We start from the raw sequence: 18,683 nt of genomic DNA, 5'->3' as shown, positions 1-18,683 counted from the left end.
GTGACAGTACACCTCCTTGTTGAATGTGTTCAATAAATTGAACTTACACTGAACATTAATGTTGCCTAGGGCAAGTCTGCGTAGAAGAAGAATAGGGGATGAATTCACTTTAGAAGCAAAGCAATCATTTGTTTGCTTTAGAAATAGAATTATGAAATATATATTTTCAGCATACATTCTACTTCTTAAAAATGGTATAATGGTGTATGCTGGAACATAATCGCTCCTTGATAACTGCTAGTCTCTTCTAGTCATAAAATCAGCAAAATGAGTTTCCTCTTCCCCCAGAAAGAATGATTCATATATTGCTGTACAGAGTCGACCAGCAGAACTATAATAGCATCTGTAAAAAAGATAAGCTGATGTGTAAAAATTTTAACCTGCCCTTTAGAGATGGGACCTGGTACATTTACCATCTAGAATGCCCCTCTGCTGCAGCTATTCTGTTCATGGCCTCTGGAAATAACTTGGCCTGTAATGTTTTGTGTTGTACTCGGTGTATAGTTGTTTTAAAATCTATATATTGTTGGTTAAAAATTCAAAAATTAATTGAGCAGCAGGTAAACAAACCTTGGGGATATCCGGTAACCGGGCAGGATGTCTGCTTGGGTTAAATGTAATAAACCCAACGAAATTTAGGAGCAGTTACCAGTTGTCTTGTAAATAGGTGTAAAAACGTAGTATATACTGTTCCAAAGTTCGGTTTGTTGGCTCCATTTGACCATTGGTTTGTGTATGTTTGTGAGCATGGCCAATTTAGTACAGGTATTACTTGGTTCAACAAGCAGAGAGATTTCGAAAAAGGCTTTGAGAAAAGTTTCAGCGGTTTCAGAAGTAGAAGTAAATGTGCCATCGTCATCAACAACAAATGTTCTGAATTTTAAGAAATGTAAAAAGATTTTAGGATGGTCTATTGACAGGGAACCAGACTGCCTGTCCTTGGAATCAGGTCTGGACGTTGTATTGAAGTTAAATCTACAGAGAAAGTGATCCCTTGTGGAACCACCCTCTGGTGTAGATAAATTAGCATCCTGGCCGGTAAAAATGATGGTTTATCCCAATGTTATTAATAGGGAAAAAAGATAAATAAATAGGAAGGCCGGTATTTTTTTAATTTTTAACTATGGCAACCATAGTTGTAGAACAGCCCTGACTGCAATTTCTTTAACAAAATAAATGGTATGATATAATCAGAATAGATTAGAATAGTAGCTTAGTCTAATTGTTTCTTAAATTCTGTAATTGCTAACTGACTTGAAGTCCACTGGAATTTCCTTGGAAGAACAAGTGAGACTAGTTATAAAACCAATCATTTGAGAAATGTTTGTAATTGTCCAGATTAGGGTGACCAAACTGATGAAAGATATATGTAGCACCTCCGTTATTCAGCAAAGTCAGAGTTGTTTCCAATAATGATGAGGGGCTTTCATGGAAAACTGTTTGTATTCTGTATAAGAAATCATTTTGGGTCACAGACAGTAGCATACAGACACAGAATCTAACATGAGCTGTGAATGCACTCAACACAAATACAACCAGAGTGCTTTAGTAATACAAACCGTCATGTAAACTGGCACAGTAATAAAGCAAACAAGTTTATGAAATTATTGAAACATGTGACTGGAAATTCATCTTGTCCAGAGACAGAAATTAATAATATTTGTCCATAGACGGCAGAGAAACAATAAGAAAGTTGTGTGTGTACTTTATTTGCTGTAAATGTATTCTGAGCAGCATGTCTTGATTTCTGCTTTTGTCATCAGTCATATGGCATGAATCACGAATGATCAACAGGGCACTGTGTAAATATCTACCACTGGTTAAACAAGCAAGGAGAATACAAGTTAAAGGAATTGTTCAGTGTAAAAATAAAAACTGAGTAAATAGATAAGCTATGTAAAATAAAAAATGTTTCTAATATAGTTAGCCAAAAATGTAATGTATAAACGCTGGAGTGACTGGATGTCTAACATAATAGCCAGAACACTACTTCCTGCTTTTCACCTCTTTTGGTTTACACTGACTGGTTACTAGGCAGTAACCAATCGGAGACTTGAGAGGGGGGCACATGGGTCATATCTGTTGTTTTTGAATCTGAGCTGAAAGCTGAGGATCAATTGCAAACTCACTGAACAGTTATGTCCCATGTGGCCCTCCTTCAAGTCGCTGACTAGCTCAGAGTTATAGAGCTGAAAAGCAGGAAGTAATGTTCTGGTTGTTTTATTAGACATCCAGTCACTCCAGGCTTTATATATTACATTTTTCACCAACTAACTATATTAGAAACATTTTTTATTTTACATAGCCTATCTATTCACCCTGTTTTTATTTTCACACTGAACTGTTCCTTTAAGGTGAACATACACGCTACAATTACGATCTTTCCCACGACCCTTGGTCGGATGAAAGATCTTTTGTCCACTCTATCTATCTGATGATTTAGCATTAACATTACAATGTTTGGGAACCTTCAAAGATCAGTAGCGTCACTAGAGGGGGGCGGGCCCTGGTGCGTGACGCGCAGCCGGGCCCCGCCCCCCTCCGTACGGCCGGATTTGGCCGCTTTGTCAGTGGCGGGTGAGCTGCCGGGGGGGCCCTGAGGGGGTGCGGGCCCTGGCCCGCTCGCACCCCCTGCTTCCCGGTAGTTCCGCCACTGTCAAAGATGTCCGATCAAAATTTTTAGCCTTGCTTGATCGACAAGATCACCCTGTCTCCCACCATACACGCACCGGATATTGTAATAAAGATGATTCAAACTAATTATATCAGTGCGTCTATGGCCGCCTTAACTTGTTACATTCAGGTCTTTGCTAAGGTTACTTTGTGTCCATCCTCTCCCAGATAAATGAATATACAGTTGCCCAGCAAATCATTTTAGCCTTCATTATCTGCCCATGGAGGTGGGCTCTGCAAACTAATCAGTATCTTACCTTTGGGCAAAAGTAAGCTAGGATGCATTGTGTGTAGTGATGGGTTAATCTTTTTTTTTTATATGTGACCATTTTTTTCATCAATTGGAGTCTGTGGGCATCTTTTCAGTGCCCAATGAAAATGATAATATACTGTATATTGTAGTTTGCTTTGTTTTGTTTATTTTGTTGACATATTTTACTTAAATGGGAAATCCACCCAAAAATCGGTGTATCCCTGCCACTGCATATATTTTACCTCTTGAAAAGGCTCATTGATACATTTTTGAATAATAAAGGGTGTGAACCAGCAACAATACAGTGAATCCAATGCTCTTCAGTGGCAATTTTTATGTCTTTTGTCCCCTGTCCCAGATTTGTTTTCACATGGGTGACAAAAAATCCTGTCTACCATTTCTCATAATTAGATGGTTTCTGCTACATTGTTTTAGTAGTCATAACCAGCAGTGCAGTGAATATAAACAGCCAGACACTGCTTTTAGAAGCAATTACGTATACAAATAACTTTAAATCTATTGAAAATGTTAATATATGCTGGAAAGTTGCTTATAATTACATTTTTGTACCTTTTGCAAAAGCTTTTTTTAGGTGGATGCCCCCTTATTAGCAAGTAAAAGAAGAAGGAAAGCTCCGAGACAGTTTATTGCCAACAGATTAGCCACAATAGTGCAAGATAGAACCCTATATTTATTCTGCAAAATGCTTTATCATACCTGAGTAAACAGCTCTAGACACTGTCCCTGTTTGTTTAGGATAGCAGCTGCCATATAAACTTGGTGTGACACCACTTCCTGCCTGAGTCTCTCCCTGCTCACTTACAGCTCTGAGCTCAGATTACAGCAGGGATGGGAGGAGAGAGGGGGAGAGGAGCAAACTAAGCATGCTCAAGCCCTGCCCTGGAGGTTTAAGCTGAAAACAGGAAGTCTGATACAGAAGCCCATGTGTACACAATAAAAAGAAAGTTTCTGTGTTTCTTTTGACAGAGGACTCAGAGCAGCATTACTTTGAGGGTTTACTGGTGTTTTTATATAGACCTTTCTGATAAAACTTACTTACTTTATACCTTTCCTTTTCCTTTAATAATACTGTAAGAAGCATACAAGGCCACTAGAGAAAAATAACCCTATCCTCTTAGTTCAGCAGGAGAACAGTGTGATGCTAACACTCTTGCTGCAGCCTAGCCAGGTGGTAGGTATAACAGAGAATGAAATGTGGCACAGAAGTCAAATATTCCATTCTTCAGTTGTTTCTGAAGGGTTGGTTCACCTTTAAGTTATCTTTTAGTATATTTATAGAATATTGAGTTCTATGCAACTTTTCAGTTGGTCTTCATTATTTAATTTGTATCGTTTTTCAATTATTTACCTTCTTCACACTCTTTCAAGTTTAATTTAAAGGTGAACAACCAATTTAAATGGTAGACCGGAAATATTTTTTTAAAAAATTGCCCTTTATTTCGGACAGTATTTCTGTGGTGGAATCCGTTATCTGGAAAAGTGTTATCCAGAAACCTTTTCGAATTACGGGAAGGCCATCTCTCATGTACTCCGTTTTAATCTAATAATTAATATTTTTTTTTAAAAAATGTTTTCTGTATAATAATAAAACAGTACCTTGTACTTGATCCCAACTAAGATATAAATAATCTTTATTGGAGGCAAAACAATCCTATTGGGTTTCATTCATGTTTAAGTTATAGGTATGGTGCTCCAAATTACGGAAAACCCCTTTATCCGGAGCATTCTGGATAACAGGTCCTATAACAGGTGTATATAAAGTGTGTATATATGTGTGTGTGTGTGTGTGTGTGTGTATATATATATATATATATATATATATATATATATATATATATAATACAAAAAATGCACCGCACTCCAGGGGCTTGTGAAAATGCAAAAGATGTGGTTTATTCGACGTTTCGGCTACCAAACCGGAGCCGTCATCAGGAGCTCCTGATGACGGCTCCGGTTTGGTAGCCGAAACGTCGAATAAACCACATCTTTTTGCATTTTTCACAAGCCCCTGGAGTGCGGTGCATTTTTTGTATTATATGATTATTCCTCACCTGCACCCGGGCAGATGCTATTTGGTTTTGTGTGCACCATTCCCTCTAGTTTTATATATATATATATATATATATATATATATACTGTAAAGGAGTATCTGGGTGGTGGAAAGACCTAAAGCAGTTTAAAGCGACAGTTTACTAGTACAGGTATAGGATCCCTTATCCAGAAACCCGATATCCAGAAAGCTCTGAATTACGGTCTCCCATAGACTCCATTTTATCCAAATAATCCAAATTTTTAAAAATGATTTCCTTCTTCTCTGTAATAATAAAACAGTAGCTTGTACTTGATCCCTACTAAGATATAATTAATCCTTATTGGAAGCAAACCCAGCCTATTGGGGTTATTTAATATTTAAATGAATTTCTAGTAGACTTAAGGCATGAAGACCCAAATTACGGAAAGATACGTTATCCGGAAAACCCCAGGTCCCGAGTATTCTGGATAACAGGTCCCATACCTGTACTATTTTTCAGTTCAAAAGTTTTCAGATAGAACACCAGAAATCCATTTTTTGGGGGGGGAGGCTTTATGTTTTTTAACCATTTTCTTCTTGAACAATGCATGTGCTTTTATTGATCAACCCCACACACACTAACACACACACTAATTTCCCTATAGCCAAGTTACTGATTCACTGAACTGTTACAGTTTGTTAAATTAGTTAATATATTTCTTAGCAGAAGAATCTTCATTACCAGAAACATTTCAGCAACTAGTGTATCAATTATAACAGCTGGCATTTGAGAAAGAAATCGCAGTAGGGACTATGGCTGCTCTCCATAATTGCACATTGCCTTTTAACATTTTAAAGATGGTGACCCAACCTATCTCCCTTATGAGTTACTCCTACGAAACATGAGAGGGTGGAAAATGAATCTTCAAAGTTGGCTTAAACTAATAATACATTTTTTACTTTATAAAAGAGAGTGGAGCTCTAAGCAGCATTCCAATACCATTCCACTATATAAAAATCGGTCATTGAAAGCTATGTGCACTCCTGGTTCTGAAAGTTGAGTTAATTTAGTAGGAGTCCCACCGAACCACCAGTGCAGAGAATACCGAGATGCAGGGAACATTTTAACCACTGAAAATAGGTCACAAATGTTTATAAGAAAGCTGCTGTAAATATATTACAGTTATGGAACCTGTTATCAAAAATGTTTGGGGCCTGAGGTTTTCCGGATAAGGGATCTCTTTGTAATTTGGTCCACAATACCTTATGTCTACTAGGTAATTATTTGTACATTAATTAAACCTAATAGGCTTGTTTTGCCTCCAGTAAAGGATTCATTATGTCTTACTTGGAAACAAGTACAAGTTACCGTTTTATTACTACAGGGAAAGAGGAAATCATTTTTTTTTAAAGTTTAAATTATTTGATTAAAATGGACTCTATGGGAGATGGCCTTCCCATAATTTGGAGGTTTCTGGATAATGGATCATGTGTCCGAAATACTGCCCAAAATAAAGAGCAATCTTTAAAAACTATTTTTTTTAAAAACAACGGAAGGGAATTGATGCGGATGTGTAAATACAAATGTTTCCTATGATGGAAATTACAGTCTGTACAAAAAATCATAAAAATGGATTGAAATAAAAAAAACAACTGAAGTGGACTGGCCCTTAGTTAACCAGTATTTATCTTTCTGGACAGAAAATGTTGAAGTAGCCAGTAAAATATGTATTGTCCTTACCAGGCCCGGACTGGGAGTCAAAATAGGCCCTGCCATTCCAAGTACAGAGGCCCAAACAGCCCCCTACCAGCCCACTATATGGTAACTTTCTATGGAACCATACAGCAGCCCCTCTGGCATTTGCCAGAACCCACAGATTGCCAGTCCGGGCCTGGTCCTTACTGTGCTTCAGGTCTGTTAGTGAGAGTGAAATAACTGTTCTTAGACCGCTGCTTAGGGGTTAAAGTGTTGCAATAAAGTCAGGCTGGAACATGCAGTGGTTTACGGAACAGGCAACCAATCAGAAATGATCTGAGCACTTCTCATTGGCTGTCTGGCTGCAAGGGGTGGGACTCTTGGATGCTTGCCATTCAGAGACATTTCCATTGCTCATGCTAAACCCATTAAGTGCCAGAGTCAGGACGACGCTGTTACAGACCCGCTGGAGGAGCAGAAGCCTCATGAAAAGTGGGTGGAGCGTTGCCCCTCGTGCTACTGATACCTAGGCAGACCCATGTCTGAAGGGTCACTACCTGTTGCTCTGTCTCAGCAGTCTGATTTAAGCAGGGTGAAAACGCCAGCGTGTAACCCAATGTCACGTGACCACTTCTTTGCCAGGAAGGCTGCCAGTATATTGCCATGCTGGCATCCACAGACTTGTAGTAATTTCCTTGGCTATTGCAGTTACTGTACTGTGTAACCGAACAGACTATAGAGAGACAGATGCAGTTCTGTTGATACCACTATGCCTTCGTTTAACGGCACACCCATGGCATTGACTATAGAGCAGCTCTTTTACTAATTCTTTTTTAAAGTAGAGGGCAAGATCCAGCAGTACGGTAGTGTTGATTATCTCTGGGAGTGAGGGGGTTAAACTGCCCCGTTCCGACGCATTCCAGCTGCTTCTGCCAAACAAGAGAATGTTTGTCTTAAGAGACTGTGAAGCAGGATGTGGCAGACCCATCTAGCACATGCCCTCTGCATTCTCTGCCATTGCACTGCCTCCGACAGGCTCTCTTTATAAAGCTGGATTTAAAAAAAAAAAAAAAAAAAGTTAGAGGAGAGGGGAAAGAGTCCAGAATGAATCACTTCCCCTTTCTTTGTAGTTTGTCAGTCACAGGACTCCCCTTGTAACAACTTCAGAGCGTGACCTATTAGTGTCTAGTGAAGGAAAGGAGGGTTCGGGTGAGCCGCAAGCTCAGCACTGCCACTCTCTGCCTCTCCCTTTCTGACGTGCCGGATTCTCTCCTTGCTTCTTTAGGATGTTTCAGACTGTAAGCGACTGGTTTTGGTGGGACAGGATTTGGCTGCCTTGTAACTACACTTGGGACGACTTGGAAAATGAAGAAGGAACTGGGGCAGTGTCGCCGTCCCAGCTGTATGTCACTATCCCCCTGGCTCTGGTCTTCATGCTCCTCAGATATGCCTTCGAGAGGTAAGAAGCATCTTCCTACTTTTTACGGGTTATGGGGCTCAACTTTTTAATTGTGCATGCTTGGCATAGCTATTATTACATGCAGGGGTAGAGGGTTAACTATGAACGACCCGAAGGAGGGCTATATGCACCGGTGTTGTGTGGGTGACATATTCAGATCTTGCATGCTCTCACATCCAATCCATGGAATGTATTCCTAGCTTCAAGAGTTCCACTCACCATGGAACTTACTTAATCAGCTCCTTTGTGTCTCAACCATTAGTACACTGGGCGTGTGGCTAATGATTATGTTCCCTTAGATCCTGGAAAAGGGCCAGTTCTGGCTCAAATGATGTTCTGTTTCAAAGTCCTTAAGTGTTTGCTCCACTTTTACCTAGTCTAGAGCAGCTTGCTGCACAGAGGTGTACGAGTACTTTGAGCCCAGTTTCCCTGCATCCAGAGCTGGCCTTATTGTATTCCTAGGGCCACACATATATAACAGAATTGGCAATCAGGAATTTTGTAGCAAAGCTCTGTGCTGCACCCCAAAATTTGATGATGCAGGCAGAGCTTGTGGCTGTCAGAAGAATAATATGTGGGACGGGCCTATGCATTCCAGACAAGATGAAGCAGAGCTTTCAGCTCATTTCCTTTCGGCTATTGTTCAACTACAATCCCTTGCATTACCAGGGCCCTGGCAATTGTAGTTAAAAGTTGAAGGCTGGAGCTTGGAAAGCGCTGCATACTGTAGGGCCTCACAAATGGGTTTTGCTGCAGACTCCTGAACCATAAAATAATGACCGTGAAGTAATTATGCAATACCTACTTTTACATTATGTCATAGTGCTAGTTGCTTGTATTTGTATATACTTGTGTTTTGCCACAGACTCCTGAACCACTAAATGAAGCCATGCTGAAAGCCCTTACTTCACACTACAGAACAGTACACTACAGAAGTACAAACTCCCCTGTAGATTGTAAGCTTCTCGGGGCAGGGACCTTCTTTCCTACTATGTCTCTAACCACATAGTACTTAAGCTCTTTGTCCTGATGTGATTTCTGTGTACATTTATGTGATTTGTCTACCCCCTGTATACAGTACTTGGAGGGCCACTTGGTTTAGACTGGAACTCCCTGACCAGTGTTTGTGGCCCTTCTAACTCTGGCCACTGAAAGCAGCACAGCCTTTTACCCATGCACAGATATGGTACATTCTGAAATGTTCTGCCCGTCTGTGCATTCACACAAGTGTACACTACAGAAGTATAAACTGTATTCCTGCATCATAAATTTTGTTTTGACACACACACAATCCTATGACAGTGAGCAGTTCTAGTTTTAGTAATATTGTGATAGAAGCTGCAGCTTAATGACAACCATGTGCACAATGAACTACTACTACACTGGGGGGGGGGAGCAGACAAGGAGAGTTGCACATGTGGCAGTCCCTGTTGGCAAGCAAAACAGAATACTATTGAGATGTCAATAGCCTGTATGACATGGTCTGTGCATTCCTGTATCTGGACTACATGCACGCTTAATGATTTTAGATCCCCGAGAGAGATTTTTAGATCCCCGAGAGGCCATGTTTATTGCAGCTGCTACTTTTACTTTTTTAGCTGCTTTTAGAACCTTTTTTGCTGCCTCCCTTGCTTGCAAAACGGCAAAAGCCTCCAGCCAAATTCTTAGCTAATCAGTTAATTGTTCCCATCTTTGCCATCACATCGGTTGTGATACGAATGCAGTCTGGTGTATTCCAAGCTCAACAGATCAGCTAAATAGTATATATTTCCAGTTAGCAGCCCAAACTACACTTTTCTTCAGCAAAGCTTGTTTGTATGTCCTTGGGGTAGGGGATACGGTGATATTCAGGAAGCTCTGGGAGTGTTACCATAGAACTCTTATAGTTTTGTTTTCCTTTATATTATTAGGGTAAGATCATACTGGGCGTTTCAGGGAGATTTAGTCGCCTGGCGACTAATCGCCTCGTCTTTGCGGCGACCAATCTCCCCGGACGCCTTCCCTCACTCTTGCGTTTGTTAAAATTAAAAATCGCCGGCGCTAAGCACACGCGGCGATTCGGTTTCCGAAGTTGCCTCACGAGGAAACTTCGGTCGACTTCGGAAAACGAATCGCCAAGTGTGCTTAGCGCCAGTGATTTTTCATTTTAGCCAGCGCAAGAGTGAGGGAAGGATTTTGGGGAGATAAGGCAATTAGTCTCCAGGCGACTAAATCTCCCCGAAACGCCTAGTGTGACCTTACCCTTATATGGCCCCAGATAAAGCTGTAAAATATGAATGTTTGTTAAAAATGACAGTTGTGTGTGTCACTTAGGGCTTGTTGACACAGAGAGATTGCTGAAGGCATTAGACTTTCAATCTGCTACTATTTGTGCGCCAACGTTATTAATGTGGTTGCTCACCTTTAAATTAACTTTCAGTATGATGTAGCGAGTGATATTCTGAGACAGTTTGTAATTGGTTTTCCTTTTTTATTATGTGTGATTTGTGTGTTATTTAGCTTTTTATTCAGCAGCTCTCCAGTTTAAAATTTCCTCAAACTGGTTGCTACGGTCCAAATTACCTTAGCAACCATACACTGATTTGAATAGGAGAATGGAATATGAATAGGAGAGGTCTGAATAGAAAGAAGAGTAATAAAAAGTAACAATTACAATACATTTGAAGACGTACAGAGCATTTGTTTTTAGATGGGGTCAGTGACCCCCATTTGAAAGCTGGAAAGAGCCAGAAGAAGAAGGCAAATTATTAAAAAAAAATAAAAGAAATGAGGCCAATTAAAAAGTTGTTTAGAATTATCCATTCTATAACATACTTAAAGTTAAATTAAAGGTGAACCACCCCTTTAAGGAGAGCTTGACCCAGCAGTATGATGCAATACAGCCAGCAGGTTTCAGGCAGACAACATAACATTGTAACATACATGATTCAGATTAGGGATGCACTGAATCCACTATTTTGGATTTGGCAGAATGCCAAATCTGAATCATAATTTGCATATGCAAATTAGGGGTGGGAAGGGAAAACGTTTTTTACTTCCTTGTTTTGTGACAAAAAGTCACGCGATTTCCCTCCCTGCTCATAATTTGCATATGCAGATTTGAAGGCCGAATCCCAAACCGAATCCTGGATTTGGTCCATCCCCAGTTCAGATATCTTACAGATAATTTCATTAGCCATAAGTGTAAGCGAAAAAAGCACTACTCACTTAAGGTACCATGAATATAAAAATGATTTATTATGATACAGCATCTTACTGCAATGATTTTAATACAGGCCAGAGAAGCTTGAAAGGAAATTCTGACATCGTGGCCAGTGGCGTAACTAGATGTTGCTGGGCCCCACAGCAAATTAATTTTAGGGCCCCCAACATATCCAGTGTTTGTCCTGTTTTAACAATATATGTTGAAATTGCTCATCAATGAGAGCCTCATGGGGCCCCCTGTACCTCCTGGGCCCCTGTAGTTACGCCCCTGAGCGTGGCCTATGCTTATGATAAAAGTACAGAGGACATCCTTGCAGCCTTGTAGCTGTTGCTGAATCTAGCTGTTGCTGAACTGCTGCATGCAGTTGAATAATGCCTGCAAATAATTAGACTTGAACCTCCGGTTAGTTATAGGGTGCAGAAGCCATTTATGTTTTTTACAGCCCCAACCTTTCTCCTCCTTCCTAGGCCCCATTTCAGTTCTGGTAAATATTTGTTGTGTAAATGTCAGCGACTGAGTGCTTAAACTGTGCACAATAAGCATGCAGATCACCAGAATAAAAAGCATGTATATAATAATATCGTGGATATTTAGCCAAGTCACAACACAAAATGTATACTGCCTACAACATTTTGCATGAAGCCCTGTAAACTAGCCCTCCCCAAACAAACCGCACCTATCAAGATACTATTGAAAATGTAATTATTTTAATGGACAAGAACTGCCTTATTCTCTGGAGTGGAGTACCCAATTCAATGAAATGAAGTACATTTTTCCTCAGCAGACTTTAGCTGGAGATACAATCTTTCTCTTATATTCCCACCTTGGGTAAAATCGATCCGATTCTATGGTTTAGTTCTAGGGCCAAAAAACAGATGACAATGATGTGAATAGAAGATGTTGTAGTGAGGATTACCCCAACAAGATTTTTAAACCAGTGTGATCATTATATGGCTGATATTCAGTCAGATATTGGCCTGTTGTAGTGCCCCATACATGGGCAGATTAGCTGCCGACTCAGACTGAAGGAGCCACATATGGTCAACTTTAAATCTGCTTATTAGAGTAACATATTTGATTTTATAGCAAACGTATGTGTTTAAGTCTTTGTGAAAGACACAGGCAAGGTAAGTAACTTTCCCAGGCCAGTACATTTTCTTCCAAAGAGGAGCACTAGTCCAGTGAAATAAGTCAGTGGGGCTGATTTATCAACACTGGGCAAATTTGCCCATGGGCTGTTACCTATAGCAACCAATTAGATTACTGCATTCATTGTTCTTCTTGCAGCTGGCTTTAAAAAGCTAGTCACTGATTGGTTGCTATAGGTAACAGCCCATGAGCAAATTTGCCCAGTGTTGATAAATCAGCCCCAGTGTGTGTGTGTGAGAGGTGGGGGGTTTGACCCACTTACTGTAAACAGGCCTTTTGTCCTTTAACACTCATCATTATGTAATTATTAGTGATCTGCTGGCTGGCCCTATACCCACGGGTTTGGGCCGACCCCGCACTCTCTTTCCCACTCCCCGTCCGCCACATTGCTTCCAACTTCCGGGTTCTTCTTTTATAGAAGATGTGCCTGCTCACCCCGCCCCTTTTGTGACGTAATCCGCTGGTCTATAAAAGGACGTCGGTAGGCGCGTGAGGGCAGGTGCAGGTCGTGAAAAACCCGACCCGCTCATCACTAGTAACTAGGTCTGGTATCCTAGTGCAAATCAGCGCAATAAGTCACCTTGACCCCATTATGTAAATGCAAGAGTTGCTTACCTTACCCATTAATTTGAGTCCTTTTAAATGGGTCAGTTCAGTGCATGGTCATTGCTTTTCAAGCATGCTATACTGCTAAAGTTCCCTGTCTGCCTGTGAACTGTTGTAACCATTGTAAATCAAGGAAAGGTTTCCAATTTTAGCATTCCTGATAATCTTATTTTAGTTGTGAATTACTCTACAAAGGAACATCATGAACAGAAATAGAACATCCCATTAAAACAACCCTTCCAAGTCAGCTCAGCGGTACAGACAATGTTTATAAAAGCCTGTAAAAAAATTTTTTTAAATGACAACGTCCACTAAACATCACCATAACGCCACAGTATATCATGGACAATCCCACATATTATAAACTTATGTGATGATTTTATTCATAATCGGGTATACAATTCCATCAGAAAAATAGGCATTCGGTGCTGCCGCTTTTACATTCAATATATTTACTCTGCATTTTACATCAGTAATTATTTTGCCTTCTCGGCTTGCCCCATATTCTTCTTTGTGTTCCAGTTTAGGTGGTGTAAATGAATAGTAGTATGTGAGGTGCTTTCAAAACTCTGACACCATTTTTAATAGCTCATTAAAACCAACCAGCCCATGTCAGTTGGGTTGGCTGTAAAAAGGCACTGATGCATAGTCCAGGTACCCAGAAATAAGTCAATCAAATTGCCCAAAAGCTCCCTCTGTGCTATTACTCTTTGGGGTAAGAAATTATGCTGCACACCTTAATACACATGCTAACTTTTTGTAATACATTATTTTGTGGTTGTGATACACGGCATTAATTCAAGGGATAAACTAATGCGGGTTTCAATTCAGGATTTGGCCGGATCCTAGCACTTTTTGCAGGATTTGGCTGAACCGATTCCTAACTATCCTGAAAATGAAAATTTAATATAAGTTTCATCATTCTGAAATAAGAAACTTTATAAATACAAACAATTGAAAATGCTGCATGGTTTCTGAAATAATCAAGTTTTTGTTCACTATCCCTCTCTCAGCATCTGTTTCTCTTGATTCTGTCTTCATGCAGGAGTTGGGTGTCAGATATTCATTGACAGTTAGATCCAATATATCTTATAGGGGCGGGGCTCCTTTCCTAGCAGATGAATTAGAGCTCATTCATATAACTAATTCCTGTACAAACAAAATCTAACAAAATAACTGCCTTATCATAAATCCAGCATGTAGAGAGACGTAATGTCTGGGGATTTTAATTAAGTAGGGTTGCCACCTTTTGGACCGGTTCAATCGTAGGGAATCTTGCCCAGATTTCCTAATTTGGAAAACCAGGCAGGCAGTTTTGACCCGGCAGCCCTTCAAAAAAACTGTCTGTCTGGGTCAAAACCAGACAGGTGACAACCTTATAATTAAGTGAGCTCTAATATATCTTCTGGGCAAAAGGAGCCCTCTATAAGATATATTGGATCTATCTGTCAATAAATATCTGACCCCCAACTGCTGCATGAAGACAGAATCAAGAGAAACAGATGCTGAGAGAGGGATATTGAACATAAACTTGATTATTTCAATTGGTAGATATTGCAAAATTAACCACAGAGTAAGCCTGATGGTCATTCAGCTTGGCAATATGGCTTATAAATTGGTCCTTTTGATTTTCTAGTTGTAGGAAAATAAGTTCCTTTAATCACCCCAAAGCAGGCTTCCTTTAGCATGTCAATTGCCATTATACCTTCACTCATTCCTTACTAGAAACACTCATTTTCTTTGGCCACTGGTAGCCGTCTGTTCTCCGCATGTCTGTGGTTGCAGTTTATAAAACACTAATCACATTTTCAGTATTAAGTAATGCTTCAAATTCCCAAAAATATTTATAGTGCTTGGTTTATTATTCAAGTAGGAGCACTTCCTTGTCTCTGAAGGTGGGCTTCCTTTTATTCATTGCCACTCCTGGCTCTGTTCCTCTCCTCCTTTTTGTTCTAGCTCCTCAGCAATAAAAAAAAAAGTTTATTTATTTAATTTATATCACCTTTAGATACATTCAACACAACTCTGCACAGGAGAAAAACATTTTCACTGTGTAATTGTTATGTATGATAATATATTCTATGAGAAGCCATGTAATTAAAAAATGACAAACATGAAGAACTTATGCCAGTGCTATTTGGAGGCCTGGGGGTCAAACATAGGCCTCTAAGTTTCCTTTGTGCCCCCAGCCTGCAGGAGAATTCCATAGACTTATTTTGTATGAAATTGTTTCCCTATGATCCAGTCTGCAAGCTAGATCCAGATAGAATTAATCGTCTTGGAGTTAACTGGACTTATGCATATTCTTACTTTGCTCGTATAAAAGTTAGAACAGTTATTTATATATATCGTCTTGGAGTTAACTGGTCTTATGCATATGCTTACTTTGCTCGTATAAAAGCTAGAACAGTTATTTATATATATATTGCCTTATGAAATTGTTTAGCCTCTTTCCTGCCTCTCAAGCCATCACGGGCAAATAAAGCTTGCTATAGCTAGTTTATGTACTAGAAGCCAGAGAGGAAAGCAAAACATAGCATAGGTATGGGATTTGTGCTTTTCCAAAAAATAGATCCCATGCCAGGACATACTTTAAAACAATATTTGATGTAACAGTTATGGTATGAATATATTGATTTATATAGTTATAATGGGGATCCCTTAGTATATGTATGCAAAGGATGTGTTCCCCTTAAACTGAGTAGAGGCACACTCAAAGTTAGAGGCCTCACTTCCCAGAACAATGATCCTCATTAAGGACAATGAGCCCCGTGGGGTAAATAACATGATTATTTATCACGTTTTTTTCAATTTCTGGATAACCGGTTTCCAGATAAAGAATCTCATACCTGTACTTGGAGCTTGGAGGCAAGTTTTGGTTGTATAAAAACCATGTGTACTGCCGAACAGAGCCTCTTGTAGGTTACCAGTCCATATAGAGGCTACCAAACAGCCAAACACAGCCCTTTTTTGGCATCCCCATTAACTTTTTCATGCATGTGTTGCTCTCCAAGTCTTTTTACATTTAAAAGTGGCTCACGAGTAAAAAAGGTTGGAGACCCCTGGTCTATGGGGACCTTAAGTCTACATTGAAAATCATGTAAACTGCTCCTACTGTACTGTATCTGCATGCACGCTGCAGGGAGCCCGAGCAGATGCGCCAAGCAAATCTTCCATAGGCGCACCTAGACTTCTCTCCGGTTAGAACTCTAATCATCTTGTCTGTGTGGATCCTCGGCACCCCCACCCCTGCTGCTCGTCTCACTAGCAGGTCGGCAAAACATGCCCAACGCACCACCACTGCCTTGCCAGAGTGTCTTCTTTCTTCATCCACCGAATCCAACAAGGAGAAGAAGCCACATGCTGTCAGTAAGAATAGCCAGGCAGAAGAAATGGAGCACAACAGGATCGATGGTCGCCCTGTCGCCTTTACTGAAGAGGACAAGAAGTGAAGTTTCTGTAAATTATTTCTTAATAAAGACTTTGTGATTTTAAAGTTTAATTTGTGTTGGTGGTTTTTTTTCGTTGTATAGTAACGAATTTCTTTAATGTAGGAAAGCCAGCATTATACAGTGCTATCCGTATGCTCAGGCTTTTTTCTAGATATTTTTTTCCTTTCAAGCTTTACGTTGACATAACAGTTCAAGTACACTGGCTTCTGGCAGCTAAAGACTGGATTTAAGATTAGGATCTATGCCATAATCCAGCAGTAATTAAGACCTGTATTTTGTTTTCCACTGAGAGTCATCCAACATCCATGGGCAACCGTAAATACACTGAAGGGAAGCCTTTAGTTCCTTTTCATTTCATCGAACACCTTGATTTCTATAGAATTACGTCCAATGATTTGCTTGTTGGTATATAAAGCAGGGGTGTCCAACCTTTTGGCTTCCCTGGGCCACATTGGAAGAAGAAACATGTTCTGGGGCCACACTCGAAATACACACATACACTAACGCTAACTTTTTATTTATTTTATTGTAAAAGTAAAATTACATAAACTTTAGAATGGAGGAAAAAAAAAGAAATGCTGTCACTCTATAGAGTAGTGACCTTAGAAGGTCTTTGAATGGAGCAGAAAAGATGGCAAGCTTGCAAATTTGGTTTAGAGCTAGTAGACTATAATTCATTTTAAATACAGAGCACTCCATTCCATTTGCTCAGGTTACAATCTTGGAGTGCTACCTGTGCAATTTAGACATACTGCCCCATGTGTAATGGAGTTGGCTGTACCTATGTGCTATATGCAGGAGGGGGAGCATGTATGTATTTGCACCTGTACTGTAACACATTTTAGCCAATCAAATTTTTGCTGTCTTTATTCTTTCTATAGCTGACTGAACAAAGCTAATTGCTAATAGGGTACTTTGGGTTACTGCACAGGTACATATATGTCCAATGTTGGTAAATGAGCGTGATTGGTTTTGTGTGAACTCTAACAAAACATTTGAGGACACTGTAGACTCAATGATGCACTTTTGATGGAGGAATGAGGTACCAGGATAATATGAAGCACCAGAAGAAAGTTCTTGTGTTTTAGCCATGGTTCTTAAATAATGACTGTTTTTGATCATGGCTAAAATCTTACAGGGATGGGTTAATTCCTATATGATCACAGCCGCAGTGCATCTGATAATTAGTTGTTGCATCGGTTGAAAGCACGGGATAAACACGTATTTCTTTGGTGCCTTGTGTAAACCTGACCTCAAAAATAAGGTGTGCTACTTTGATCTTGCAGTCACAGGTTGTCTAGCTTAGATCACATAGGAAACCTAGAAATGTAGAATCTGCTGCACTAGCCAGTGCTATAAAATGTACAATCTACAGTAGACAACAGAACTGGCCCACCGGGATACCAGGAAAACTCCCAGTTGGCCCAGGCGTCCGCTTCTAAGCATTTGCAACAATAGAGCATATCATGAAAATTAAAGTACTAAGAAAATAAAAAGGTTGAGTCAGAAGGGGAAGAAAATTAGATTGGAGAATGGGCCCATGGTCTGGGTTTTCTGGTGGGCCCCTGGCATCCCAGTCCGGCACTGAATGAATAGCATGGCTAAAGTGGGATCACAAGTTATTGTGGCAAAATCTACACTGATTTTATCACTGTACCATAACCCTTCTTGCCTAACCTGTATGTCAACAGTGTATTCCAGAGAATTGGGCGAGGCCAGTGTACATTGTGACACACTCTGCCGGTTGTTAAACAGTGGTAACTATTTAATTGCAGAATGATTACTTACTGTGAGGGCCCCGTCAGCAGGAAAGGCCTTAGGACATAATTAATTGAGATATACAAGAAGCAAATTAAACCAATTACTATGGCTAGCAGTGATGCATAAAATAGCCCTTACCTAATACTACCAGTCTGACCTATCAAATTATCATTAATTGGCAGGTCAGACATTTTGAGGTAACAAAGTTTTGAACTGGTATTCCACCTTAAAGGGGTTGTTCACCTTTAAATTAACTGTTAGTATGATGCAGGGAGTGATATTCTGACACAATTTGCAATTGGTTTTCATTTTTTATTATTTGTGGTTTTTGAGTCATTTAGTTTTTTATTCAGCAGCTCTCCAGTTTGCAATGTCAGCCATCTGGTTGCTTGGGTGC

The 18,683-nt window shown here is 39.9% G+C and overlaps 1 protein-coding gene across 4 annotated transcripts in view; it reads left to right on the top strand.

The window, feature by feature from the left end:
• cers3.S (ceramide synthase 3 S homeolog) overlaps nucleotides 1-18,683 on the top strand; it is a 74,831-nt gene that overhangs the window by 24,497 nt on the left and 31,651 nt on the right. For 3 of the 4 annotated variants that reach the window (XM_018254250.2, XM_018254251.2, NM_001092266.1), the window contains 1 exon segment: nucleotides 7,940-8,113. In XM_018254250.2, coding sequence (XP_018109739.1) covers nucleotides 7,941-8,113 — 173 coding nt within the window. In that variant the 5' untranslated portion in view covers nucleotide 7,940. 4 annotated transcript variants of the gene reach the window in all.

This window comes from Xenopus laevis, chromosome 3S, assembly GCF_017654675.1.
Source record: "Xenopus laevis strain J_2021 chromosome 3S, Xenopus_laevis_v10.1, whole genome shotgun sequence".
NCBI lineage: Eukaryota > Metazoa > Chordata > Amphibia > Anura > Pipidae > Xenopus > Xenopus laevis.
This window is presented reverse-complemented; position numbering and strand designations above follow the sequence as displayed.